The 12810-nt window shown below is 36.4% G+C and overlaps 1 protein-coding gene across 1 annotated transcript in view; it reads left to right on the top strand.

The window, feature by feature from the left end:
• Positions 1-12810, top strand: part of TTC29 (tetratricopeptide repeat domain 29) — a 231702-nt gene that overhangs the window by 136196 nt on the left and 82696 nt on the right. Inside the window, exon 6 of the mRNA XM_074821508.1 lies at positions 9710-9922. Within this exon, the coding sequence (XP_074677609.1) occupies positions 9710-9922 (213 nt within the window). The remainder of the gene's footprint in view (positions 1-9709; positions 9923-12810) is intronic.

Raw genomic sequence — 12810 nt, 5'->3', positions numbered from 1 at the left:
CTTCAGGTACGATGCTTTTCTCTGTCAGTCAGTGACAGACAGAAGCAGCCATAAATCCAGATAGATTCTTGGGGAGGGCAGATTTAAAAGGTTTATTAAATAATTGAGCTCATCCTCCTGCAAGTGCAGAATGTAGTTCCCAGATAAATGACATCTTATTATTACAGGGTTGTTACTGGTTTTGAACTAGCAGGTACTGTATTAAATTGATGTTATAGAAATTAGGTATGTTTTCGGTTCAAATTAGTACACTCTTAAGAAATTCTGAAAGAAGCTTCTGAACATGCAACATGGAAGCAAAAAGGGCCTGTTGAGTTCATAAAAATTCTTCTTCATGTAATTATTTTTTTTATTCTTTTTTTTTAAAAGGTGTTGGTAGGTAATGAAGATGTTTTAAATAAGAGAACTCAGGGAGAATTCTGTAGGGTTCTTGTTTACACTTCTGAAAATAAATGCTGTGAAAACTTTCTTCATGCTTTTCCTTCAATTGATTTAAATCAAGGTTTATTATTAAGCACAGGGAAGTAATAATATTCTTTACACTAGAAAAAAGTAAGCAGGTTTGCCAAAAGCCTCCTTAATCCTTTCACTGTCACTGCCACTTTCCTAGCCTAATTCTTCAAACAGACAATATTTCTGTTCTGATATAACACCTGGGGACAAGTCTGTATTCTTACTTTGTAATGAGAAGCTCTTCAAAATAGTCACAGCAGTGCATAATTCTAAACTTTGTGTTTTCCTTAAAAGTTTTGACATATGCAAAAAAAAAAAGATATTTTAAATTAGTTTCTATTCTTAGGTATTTGGTGATTGTAAAGTTCATTTTCAAATACATCATAAAATTACTGAAAAAGTATTGCTGTTTACTTTGAACTATGAAAGATATTGTATTAGAAATACTATAGAAAAAACATTTTGTTTACACTTGAATATAACATGTAGCACTCAATTGTTTATATACACACTTCTGTGAGAGTCATATTTTTAATGTTTTTGGTATCAAATGTTGCTCTGTTTGCTTTATGTGCGTCTTTGTAAGGCTATGTCGTTTAATGAAGAGATCTTTTTAAAGTATTGATAGCCATGAGTAAATTATACTATGTTTGATCTGTGTTAAAGATTCAAAGTCCAAGGTCTTTGAATAGAACTTAGAATAAAAATGTAATTAGGTTACATCCCTAAAGTCTGATATATCTTTAAACAAGACTGCAAATGAAACTTTATTAAAACTTCAAATGAATTATTTCTTTGCTTTTTTGAATTCTTTTTCCCTCTCTTCTCTTTCATGTCTATTACTGACATTGCTGCTTGTATTTTACCTGTCTGTTCCAGGGTTTTTTAATTATTTACTGCTTAATGAGTAGTACTGAGATGAAGCTTCATTCAAAGCTGCCCTCTCACTAACAGATTCTTTTGCTTCAAAGCTTTGCAAGGTCTTGGACTACTGCAGCTGAACCAGCAGTTGTCATCATAAACTTTCCTGGAGTCAGTGTTTCCCTTTAGGAACTGATAAAGGTGGTACTGTTTCCAGGGGTGCTTTCTCAGCAGGACTGAGAGCTGATGGGGGTTACATGTCCTCAGCCATTATCAATAATCTGTAGAAGTCATAGCTAAAACAAACATTATGAAGCTATTAATAAAAATGTATATTACTCTTCAGAGGATCATGGGATGATTCAAGGTGGAAGGGACCTCAGCAGGTCATTAGTCCAACCTGCTATCCAAAGCATCCTTCTGAAGTAGATTATCTGCACAGCAGAACAGCTCCAGTGCTGGAGCATTGCATTTGATATTAAATTTGTTACTGGAAGCTGTGAAAAGTAAGGGGAATGGGATAGAATCTGAATAAAATGTAATCACTACAAAAAATTATTTTAACTGAGGCAAGTATTTGACATGAGTTAGCAAAAATGTAATTTAGTGAAACTAATCTGCTTCAGTGTCACTTTCTGTATTTAAAAGATAATGATCATATTACTCTTTGAGATTAAATAGTAATATAACTTGTTTTCATTTGGTCCTATTGAGCTAAAAAATCCCTCAAGCCCTGGAAACCAGAACTGCAAAGCGTGTGCCAATCTTCACTATTCACCTCCCTCCTCTCTCTGCGTTTGGATATCTGCCTATAAACAGTGAAATATTTGTGAAACCTGAAGTGTGAGCATCCCACTGAGTGTGGGCCTGTTCTTATTCAGAGCTTGGAGCCTTACATTGTGAGCTTCCTTGAATACATTTTGCATCTTAGGTAGCCTTTGCATGTAGAAAGCACTTGGATACTTTACAAACATGAAAGGAGGAGGTTTGAATGTTATCGTGAAGTGAGAATTCCGTTCTCTTTAAAATGGGTATATTGTCATTCAGCTAGCGTTCAACATTGTTTGCAGTGTTCTCGTCTAGATTAAAATTGACATATATCAAAAAGTGGTTGTTTATATATAATCAAACAAATCAGAAGAAGGCATCTGACAGATATTGCTTTCATAAAATATGTAAACCTAAAAAGATAAAAAATTTTAATTGTAAACCAAAACTTTCTGTGTTGGTTCATTTGAATATGAATGTAGGACAGACAAGTTAGCGAGTTTTCATACGGGACCTGCTCAGTTGTCAGGTTTTTTTTCCTAAAGCTGGGTGCTGGTGTTGGAAAAGTACATTCTTTATTCTAGTTTGATTGTGGGCAAAATGCTGCTAAACCAGTTTGTGCGATTACAGTGTTGTAAAGTCTTCAGAGATTCTGGATTCTGCTTCAGACGTAAACTTCTGTGAAAATGCCTGAAATAGGAATTTTTTTCCACAGTTAAGCCTAAAACAAAGGGTGAAATCAGTGATACGTAGTTCAGATAGCAAGACAGTAATTATAGGTATGTTCCTAGCTTTTGGATTTAAGGGTTACACTTAGTATGAAATCACTCTTTGATTTATTATTGTCTTCACGTATGTCCATATGTTATATTTCATACCACTCTCTAAAGTATATGTGAGGTCTGTGTGCATATAATTTTGGGGGTAATCATGTAATTGACACCAGATTTTCTTTGTGGTTACTCTGAGTAGTTGGTCTAGAGAGTAGCTGTATGTGTCTTAGAGAAAATCTGAGAGGTTTTGTGTAGAGCCAGAAGCAACAAGAAGGCCTGGAACTAACCCAGAATCTTTGAGAGTACAGTATAGTAACTGGAAGAAAGGCAAGAGGAGGATATCTGTTTCAGTCTCCCCTACAACAGTGCCTGTTCCTCCTGTACTTTTCATGCTTTCTTGTAAGAACAAGATTTTTCACAGCAGTTCCTCTTCTGGTAATGTGCTCTTCGGTTAATTACAGTTTTTTTTCTCTTGCTGGTCCACAGTAAACTATCCCCAAAGCAGCTGTCATTTCAGCTGCCTGTGGGAAGCTCTTCCTTCTTTGCAGTTCAGTAGTGTTGGCAGCAGCAGGGGAAGGGATTAGAGAGCAGGCAGGCAAGCAACCAGAGAAACTACAGTTATCTCTAGCTTGTGAGGTGTCTCTTAGAGAACCCTTTAAACAACAACTTTTTAGAGCTTTTTTAATATCATAATGTGTTGATGATGTGATATTAGATACTGTGAACAGTCCTACTGTTCTCTATGCACTGCCCTCTAGGTTTCTATGGGTATATTCTGAGTATTTGAGCTGTAAGGCAAGTAATTTAGGTTCTCACAGGGCAAGACTGTATATGATCTAATGCTCACTAGATTCTTCAAGTTATGTTTTTCTTTTTGGACAACAGATGCTTGCTTAACTAATGTCAGCAGAAATAATATATCATTCTCTAGACTGCAATACCAAGGCTTAGCCTAGCAGTTCTTGGCCCAGACAAGGGAACCTAAAGTACCATATTTTTGCACTGCAGTCTCAGTCCACCAACGCCATATCTCAGGTTGTGTGATGCTCAACTTTCCTTTTATCTCTATCCTTCTCTTTTATGTCCTCAAGCCTTCTACTTCTCAGGCATGCTTTCAGCTGACTTTGAGCAGCTGACTCTAGGGAGAAATCTACTGGTGTATTGTCAAATTGGGGGAATTGTCAGAATATCCCTTGATGAGCCAGCATGTTCATTACAATATTCTTATGAACTGTCTATGTCATTTTGCTAAAACTCCCTGGGGCATCTTTCTGAAAAGTGTTATCAGCTCCTGTATAGTAAATGAAAATAACTTTTTATGCTTTATCTCAAAAATACTCACCTTGATTGTTGTCTGATGATTGATTGTGGTTTAGAGGAATCTTGTAGAGTTACGGAACTGAAAAATTTTATCTTAAATCTCTTCCACAATTTTTGTCTTGCTTTTGCAGATGGCACATAAACTCAGTTCTTGCATCTGAGATCAGTCACAGTGACTTCTATACAATTAATTTCACCTCAGGAGTCCAGGGTGGTTCAAGTGTTTGCTGAATGAGAGCCTTGTTTTATGATTCTTGTGAGCTTTTTGTTCCACCTCCCAACACATCTCTGTTAAAGACTTATAACAACCTCTATAGACAGTGGCTCACATTGGAAACTGTGACAGATTCTTAACTATTTCAGCATGAATAATGCTACCATAATTATTGTAATTGAACATAGGAAACTAAAAATAATACAAGTAGTTCAAGCAGTTAAACTGAAATGTAAGCCTATATCTTTTAAAATAGTAATGACATTTTTCTTTTTTTACTACCATTAACTGTTGCTTCAAGCAGATTTTAGGTCCATGTTGTACAGTGAAATAACTGATTACAAAAGATATCTAGTTCTAGATTAAAATATACTATAATATACATAAAGCTTTATTGTTCCTTTAGGTGGCTGTTTTAAGCTAAAGTGGAATATTTTCTAAAGTCCTCAACAACTGTTTACAATTCAGAACTAAATGTGTTTTCTGCTTTTACTAGTGCTGCTGAAGAAATGTACCTAACAGACCTGTCACTTTTTTGTGCGATTGTTTCGGTGACATTATTTTCATTGGTAAATATACAAGCTGATAGAAAAGGAAATCATTAGGTGCTCTCAGTATTGCTGAGGCATGGAGCTAGAACAGGTCAGTCACTGCATTTTCCAGATTGTGACATTTTAAATTACCTGTATGCTACTGGAAGCAATCTGTGGACCTAATTAACATCTCACCTAATTAATTGGCAGGACTGTATATAGAGAATTCTAGATAGTTTTGCACTGCCTTTATTTATTAAATACCACGTTATTCAAATTTCTATCTCTAATTTCAGTATTGAAACTTCAGATTTGTGTGCTGTTTTCTTAAGTGGGAATAACTACTTTTTTTTTTCTCCTTCAAGTAATCAATGCACTGCTGAATGAGTTCATTTTAATGCACTCAATCATGCCTCTAATGTTTGTAGCTTACGGGCGCAAGCATCAGTAATGCAGGAATGTTATATGGCTTTAGTTTGGGCCATTTCATAAAATATTCATGGAATCAAAAATGTGCATCAAAATAGCGGCTGGGAGAATTACATTTATGTGCCTGCTTTTATGGCAGCTTCACATTTAAACCCATTTGTGTTAATATCTAGTCAATCTTTCTACTTAAAAAAAAAAAAGGCAAAATAGTAGTCTCCATATATACCCCTTTTTGGTTTGATATCTATTTTGATATAACAAATGTATACTTTTGGAGTGGGTTTTAGGAAGGGGAATAAAGTAAGTTTTAGATAATGTAAAAACATTTCTCTTCAGTATTTACAAAATTACATTGAGTTCTTTTGCTTGAATGAACAGATTTATTTTTTTGACTTCTAGGCAACTCAGTGAAAACTGTAGCACAAATCTTTGTGCATATGTACATAGTTGCTATGAAAATAAGAGTAATTTCAAAAATTTTCGTGGCAGAGTAATGTTTTACATTCATATAATTGTTTAAAACTGATTCTTTACTCCCAAAATTATATTGTGACAATGTTTACCTCCCATGTTTAAGATTAAACTATTGCTGATAGGGTTTCTTTTGTTATACCCTGAGCTACATTAAACTGTAACATTTCAGTAGTGATAATATATATGTTGTAAGAGCTACGTTTCTGTTTTTTGATTCCTTTTATAAACAGGGAAGAGATATCAGAGATTCTCAAACTTCATTTAGTATATACTGAGCTAATTTCTGCATGACAGTGGGAAAAGAAATATGCAAGTGCTGTCAATGCTGCCAACTGAAAAAAGCTATACTGCTTTGTGTAACATTTTGCAGATAGATTTTTCAAATAGAGATTTCCTAGAAACACCTTCTGAATTTTCTCTTTGAATTTCTAGAGATATAGAAGATAGATTTCTACAAACTATTCCAAGTGATTTTCCTACTCACTGGTTGTTTAGTTGGTTGGGTTTTTTACTTTCAGTTGATAAAAGTAATTTAAAACTCTGCCTTGTCACTGCTCAGGTGAGATAAAAATATTCTTACTCTCAGAAATGTTCTGTAATGGGTTTATTACTTTCTTCCCATGTTTTTGAAGTTTGTCAGACAGCATCTACCTATGTCTGCACCTAACAGTTTCAGTAGTTCAGTGTTTAAAAATTGGGAGGCACTGGCCAGATCAATTCCAACTGAACCGACTCATGACAGTGAATAAGCTTGCCACTCCCCTGAAAACCTTTTTCCACAATATTTGAGGTTCACATGAACATTATGGATTAAAGAAATAGGCTGATATGTCATTTGCCAATGAGAACAAGGGATTTCAGATTATTTTGATGGAGGAATGAATTCCAAAGTCTAAAATGTTTTACCTTCTGTGAATTTGAGAGGTCTCCAAATAGCTAGCATTACTTGAAAGAGTCTTCAATAAGCAAAATCCCAGCCATGTAAGGGCTTTCAGGTCAGGAATTCCATCTCTCCCTCATTTAGGAAACTAGCAGGTATTTTATTTTTTTGCTCAGTATCTTCTCTTTGGTATTTCTCTGAGAAGATAGTATTACTTTTTACTTCATAATCTTTCTTGGTAGTTTAGTGAAGCCAAATACAATTTAGGTCCCATTTGAATGCATCCAAAAATACTATATTGCTTTTCTATTTTGAGTCTTGATGTAGATGGATTGTTTCTAAAGAGGTTTTACTGAGATCTGGCAAAAAGGATATCAGGTCACAGCGCTTATGGTTAGGTCAACTCTTAAGAACTATAGGGTACATGGAATATATGAGTTCAATTTCTAGTCTGTCAGAAACTTTCTCAAGGGGATACTGCAAGTGAGGACGCATGGGTTAAAATTACCATACCTGATAGTTCTAACAAGCTAAACAATAGTTCTAAGGGTCGCACATATATTTATCTAAATGATGTGTCCTGTTAAGAGATTATATTAGAGTCTTAGGAGAAACTCAGATACTGTGTTCAGTTTCAAATTACGTATCCAGGTGATACCATTCATTTGTTTGCTGCTTCCTCTTCCTACTAAAGGTTTTTGAGTTTACACATGAATCAAACTCTACTATTCTAAAGAATCCATTACACATGTAGTGAAACTAGATCACTTAAATGTGTGGCAGTATCCTTTCAAAAGGACAATCGGTTGATTAATAAACTTTGGGGAGAATTCCAAGGAGGAGTCTGTGTGTGCTTATGAGTATCCAAGTGGATAAAATACTAGATCTAGCTATTAACATTAAATTTCCACTCAATTTTCCATCATTTGTCGCAAAGACAATACCAGCTTCTTCAATTAATATCTTAAATCTGCATTCAGCAACTTGGATACTGGAATTCTGTTGACTTCTGAGCTGGACTTGCCCTAAGAATTTAGCTGTACTGGATAGGCAGAAACCCAAATTCAAATTGGAAGCCTCTTTGGGATGGACTAGAATTTTCATCTGGGTTTAGCAAGTCTCTGTTTCCTGTTACAGGTACTGTCAGTGAATCCTTAAACAGCTTGTACTGGTCATGATAATTTCACTTTGCATTTCTGTCTGTTCAGTCTGACGTCAAGTATGTGACATTTTGGAAAGAATGCATAGATCTTTTCCTGTCTGTTTACAGGGTCTGATAGCTACTCTGGCAATAAGATTTCTTCTAACATTTTGGGACATCTGTCTGATACCTGTCCCTAGCTAGAGTGGAACTGAATAAACCCTGCTGTCTCCGCTTTCACCTGACACTTCATTCTTCAGCCCTTTTTGTTGTCTCCTCTGGGACTCTTACATGAATCATAGGTTGCAGAGCCTTAAAATTATTTGTCTATGAAACTCATTTAATTAGTTGCTTCTTTGAAAGTTTCTTCTGCTTGTCAATTTTAGTTGAATTCATTTTAATCATCAGAGAAGCTTAATATGAAAATAAATTTAACTCTAATAAAGATAAGAGTTATGTTTTATATTGCAAAGTTGAAAGCATGGTTATAAAAGGGTAACATATGCAAAAGACAAATCTAAATTAAGTTAATAAGAGGAATCAGTCATAGCTGTTCTGCTGCCTCTAGGTTGGCTGGAGGCCTGGGGAACTAGCCTCGTTTTCTCTCAGAATGCTTAAAGGTCCTTCCCCAAGCTTTTCTCCCTTCCTTTCCTACAGCTGGGAAACAACTTTTCTCCTTCCTGGTTCCTTCTGTAGTTTGAATGCAGCACTGTAAAAACAGTTTGCAAAAATAGTTGTTCCTTATAAATCATGTTTCAGAAGAGTGTAAACTGCAAATGCATCTAAATAAACTTAGTTTATGGTTTGTTTCAGCTTTTAATAGAAATAGCAGTTGATATATTGATGATCTATGGGGCAAGATTCTTCCATCACACACACACAAACTTAGGAAGGAAGGGCCACATTCACAGTTTTCCCTGCTATAGAACATTTTTTGTAAAACAAGGTACTGTGACCAGAATGCTTTTTTTTTTTTTTAAATAGGTAAATGGTCTCATCTTACCTGTCCCAACACTTTTTCTGTACCCATTATATCTAAGGAAAAGCTTTTCTGTTCTTTCAAAGGGCTTTGAATTTCCATTGTCCAGAAAGTGTGGAAATCTAGATTGCATGTATACATGGAGATAAATCTAGCTGAAGTTAGAGGGGAGGGAGGAAATAGCATGGTAAAATGAATTAAACTTTATCTTCAAACTTTCATTTGCCTTAAAGATGTTTGAGCAACTTGCATTTGAAGACCTTAAAGTGTATTACTTCAGGCTCAATAATGAATCTGTTAGTGGTTAAAGCCCTTCCAGTAAATGTACTACATAAACTCACCAGGGCTGGCCTAGTATTAACTGTTTAATAAATTACTTTGCATAATAATCCTTCTTTCATCAATTAATTTATTTAAATATTCCCCTCCAGTTTTGATACCTCTATTCTCCACATTTCAAATCTTTCAGCACAGGTTTTCATTATTGAAAAAGAAACTTGAGGAATAGTTTTAATTGTGATTATTTATGCATAGATGTGATTTTTGAAATGAGAGATCCACAAAGGCTATATTCATTAATCTGTAATAGATGCATTTTCTAGAAAATTCTGACTTTGCATCCTTGGGATCACACACCCCCAACATTGTGAATCTACAAAGGAAAGCTAATTTAAAATGCGATAAATCTAAATTACAACATTACTGGTAACTGTGAGATTTGGCAGTATTTTCCAGTGATCTGTAAGTTATATATTGAAGATTCTTGAAAAATCTGTGAAACAATTAGCTGCAACTTACTTTCTAATGAGAAAATTATTATAGAGTAATAACTTTTAAAGATTTTGTTGAATACACTGATTGTAGTTATGAATGACATTTTTCAGGTCATGTCATGAAAGCTGCTGAGCATTATGAAGTGTTTTATCAGCTAACAGAGGGCTCGACATGGAAGGATGAGACAGGCCATACTTACAATTCACTGGCATGTGAACATCTCTGGAGAATTTATACATTACTAGCAGACAAAATGCTAGAAAATAAAGAACACCAACAGGCCATCAAAACGCTAATAAAAGCTTTAAAAATGGCAAAAGAAGGTAGGTGGAAAATAACACTTTCACATTCCTTTATTTGATGTGCATGCCATGATTTTCCCAAGAGTAAAGTAGAAATTGTGAAGTGTTTGACTGGGTGATTATTTCCTATGAAATTCAAAGACAAATGCTATCAATACAGTTCCAGATCTCACTAAAGCAGAAATGCCTTCTTGCTGACAACAAAGAATCTTTTTGATTCCTGAAAGCTTTATCTCGAAGAAAACAACCTTGTGGGAATAATAGTATAAAACAGTGAACCCATAATCAGAAGGTGAGGTCACTGATGGAAGTTCAGCTCACTGGTTTTGATTGGCTAGTCACTGTTTATTTGGCAAATTTTGAGTGATATTATCTGCTGGAGCACTACCTTTTCACTCTACATATTTATTTAGTACTTGCAAAAATGAGTTTTCTGTCATAAGCAAACAAGATTTTTTCTGTATATCTTAATACATGTAAATACTTTGAAACCTGAAGTAAAAAATTACAGAATTTCAGAATAGCTGATGTAGGAAGACCTCTGGAGATCATCAGGGTCAGCTAGAGCAGGCTGCCTAGGACTACATCCACTCAAGTTTTTAGTATCTCCACAGGTGGAGACTCCATAACCATTCTGGAAAACATTTTCCACTGTTCAAACACCCTCACAATAAAGAACTAGCCTAGATCAGGTAAAAATAAAAGTAAAGAAAAAGTGATCTAGCTGAGTATGGAGATTCTGTCACACACAGTAATTATTCATGCATTTACCCAGTATTGTCTGAACAGGCTTGCCAGAAATATCCAAAAGTTTGGTGTGAGAGTAAAAAGAAACTTACAAGGCTTTTAAAAATATCTCTCTTTACATTGGTTTTTCAAACCATTTTTCTATGCCCTTTCCTCCTTCCTCCAAGGAAGAACCAGTAGAGATGGACCAGCAGGATTTTGTTCATGGAAAATTCTGTCCCTGAATTTTGAAAAGTAGGTTTGTCTGAAATATCCATCATACTGGGTTACACAAAGCAGTCTATTATAGAGCATTACATGGCAAAAGGGAATTTATCTAGAAAAACTGTTTAAGACAAAGATCACAGAATCACAGTATTGTTAAGGTTGGAAGGGGTCTCTGGAGATAGTCTCCATCTGCCTTGCTCAGAGCAGGGTCAACTAGAGGAGGCCTGTGTCCAGCAGAGTTTTGAGTGACTTTTGAAGGATGGAGACTCCACAACCTTTTCCAGCATTCAACCTCACAGTAACTTTTTTCTTCTTCTTCTTGTGTTTAAATGGAATATCATGTATTTTGCCCATTGCCTCCTGTCCTGTCACCGAACACCACTGAGAAGAGCCTGGCTCCCTCTTCTTTACTGTTGCCTAAGAGGTACTGATAAGATCCCCCCTGAGCCTTCTCTTCTGTGGTCTCAACAGTCCCATCTCCCTCAGCCTCTCCTCCTAGGACAGATGCTCCCAGTCCCTCAGCCGTCTTTGCAGCCCTTCACTGGACTCACTCCACTATGTCTCTTGTACTGGGGAGCCCAGAATGGGACACAGCACTCCTGGGGTGACCTCACCAGTGCTGAGGAGAGGCAAAGGATCACCTCCCTCGACCTGCTCACAACGCTCTGCCTAGCGCAGCCCAGGATCCCGTTGGTCACCTTTGCCATGAGTGTGCATTGCTCTCTCACAGGCAACTTGTCATCCACCGGGAAACCCAGGTCCTTCTCTGCTACGCTCCTTTCCACCCAGTCAGCCCGCAGCCTGGGCTGGTGCCTGGGGTTGTCCGACCCCACGTGCAGGACTTGGCATTTCCCTTCCCTGAACTTCACGAGACTGCCATCGGCCCTTTGCTCCAGCCTGCTGAGGTTCCTCTGACTGGCAGCACAACCACCTACCTGCTGGATCAACCATTCCTCCCCGTTTTTGTATTTCCAGCAAACACGCTGAGGGTGCGCTTGGTCACACCATCCAGGTCATTAATGAAGTTATTAATCAGTCTTGGTGCCAGTATTGATCCCTGAGGACACCACCGGTGACTGGCTTCCCAGTGGACTTCATGCTGCTGCTTACAACCCTGTGAGGCCAGGAGCTCAGCTAGTTTTCAGTCTACCTCACTGTCTGTTTATCTTCTATCTCATAGTTTATCTTATAGCTCATATTTTATCAGTTTGTATAGGAAGATGTTACGGGAGTCAGTGTGAGAAGCCTTGCTCAAATTGACAGAAACAACATCCACAGCTCTTCCTTCATCCACCAGGCCAGTAACTTTATCCTAGAAGGCTATCGGGTTGGTGAAGCACGATTTCCATGTCTTAAATTCATGCTGACAACTCCTGATTGCCGCCTTGTTCTAGATAACGCCTGTATGAAGCTTTGTTGATGTGTGGATACGTTTAAAATTGGGAGAAATTAGAACAGCATTTGAAAGTTGTATATAATGTGAGACGTTGATCAGCTAGAAATACCATGCTCTGGAGCATTTCTTACACATGAGAGGGAACAGAAAAAAGAAAGCAAATCTTACAAGCTGACTTCATGAAAATATACATAATTTTCCAGATCTTTCAGAAATTTTAATAATTCTTGTTTCTCAAAAGATGCTGTTAAATATCCACTTCTACAGACTTACTTTTCCTAGATGATTATCCTAGATGATTATTGGAGTGCTTCCCAGAAGTAAGATAGAAAGTCCCAAATAATCATCTTTTTCCATGCACAGTAATTCAAGAGCTATTCATGGTATTCCTTAAGGGGCATATTTTGCATATGAATTGCACATACAATTAATGTGTAATATTAATTACATATTTATCACCAGATACATTAGTTCTTTAAATTTAATAATGTATGCCCAATATTACTCTGTTAGCCAGTCTTTGAGTAGTAGTTAGGATAGATAGAATTAAACTATCAAA

This window comes from Strix aluco, chromosome 4, assembly GCF_031877795.1.
Source record: "Strix aluco isolate bStrAlu1 chromosome 4, bStrAlu1.hap1, whole genome shotgun sequence".
Lineage (NCBI taxonomy): Eukaryota > Metazoa > Chordata > Aves > Strigiformes > Strigidae > Strix > Strix aluco.
The sequence above is the reverse complement of the archived record's forward strand: the minus strand, read 5'-3'. Positions and strand labels throughout refer to the sequence as shown.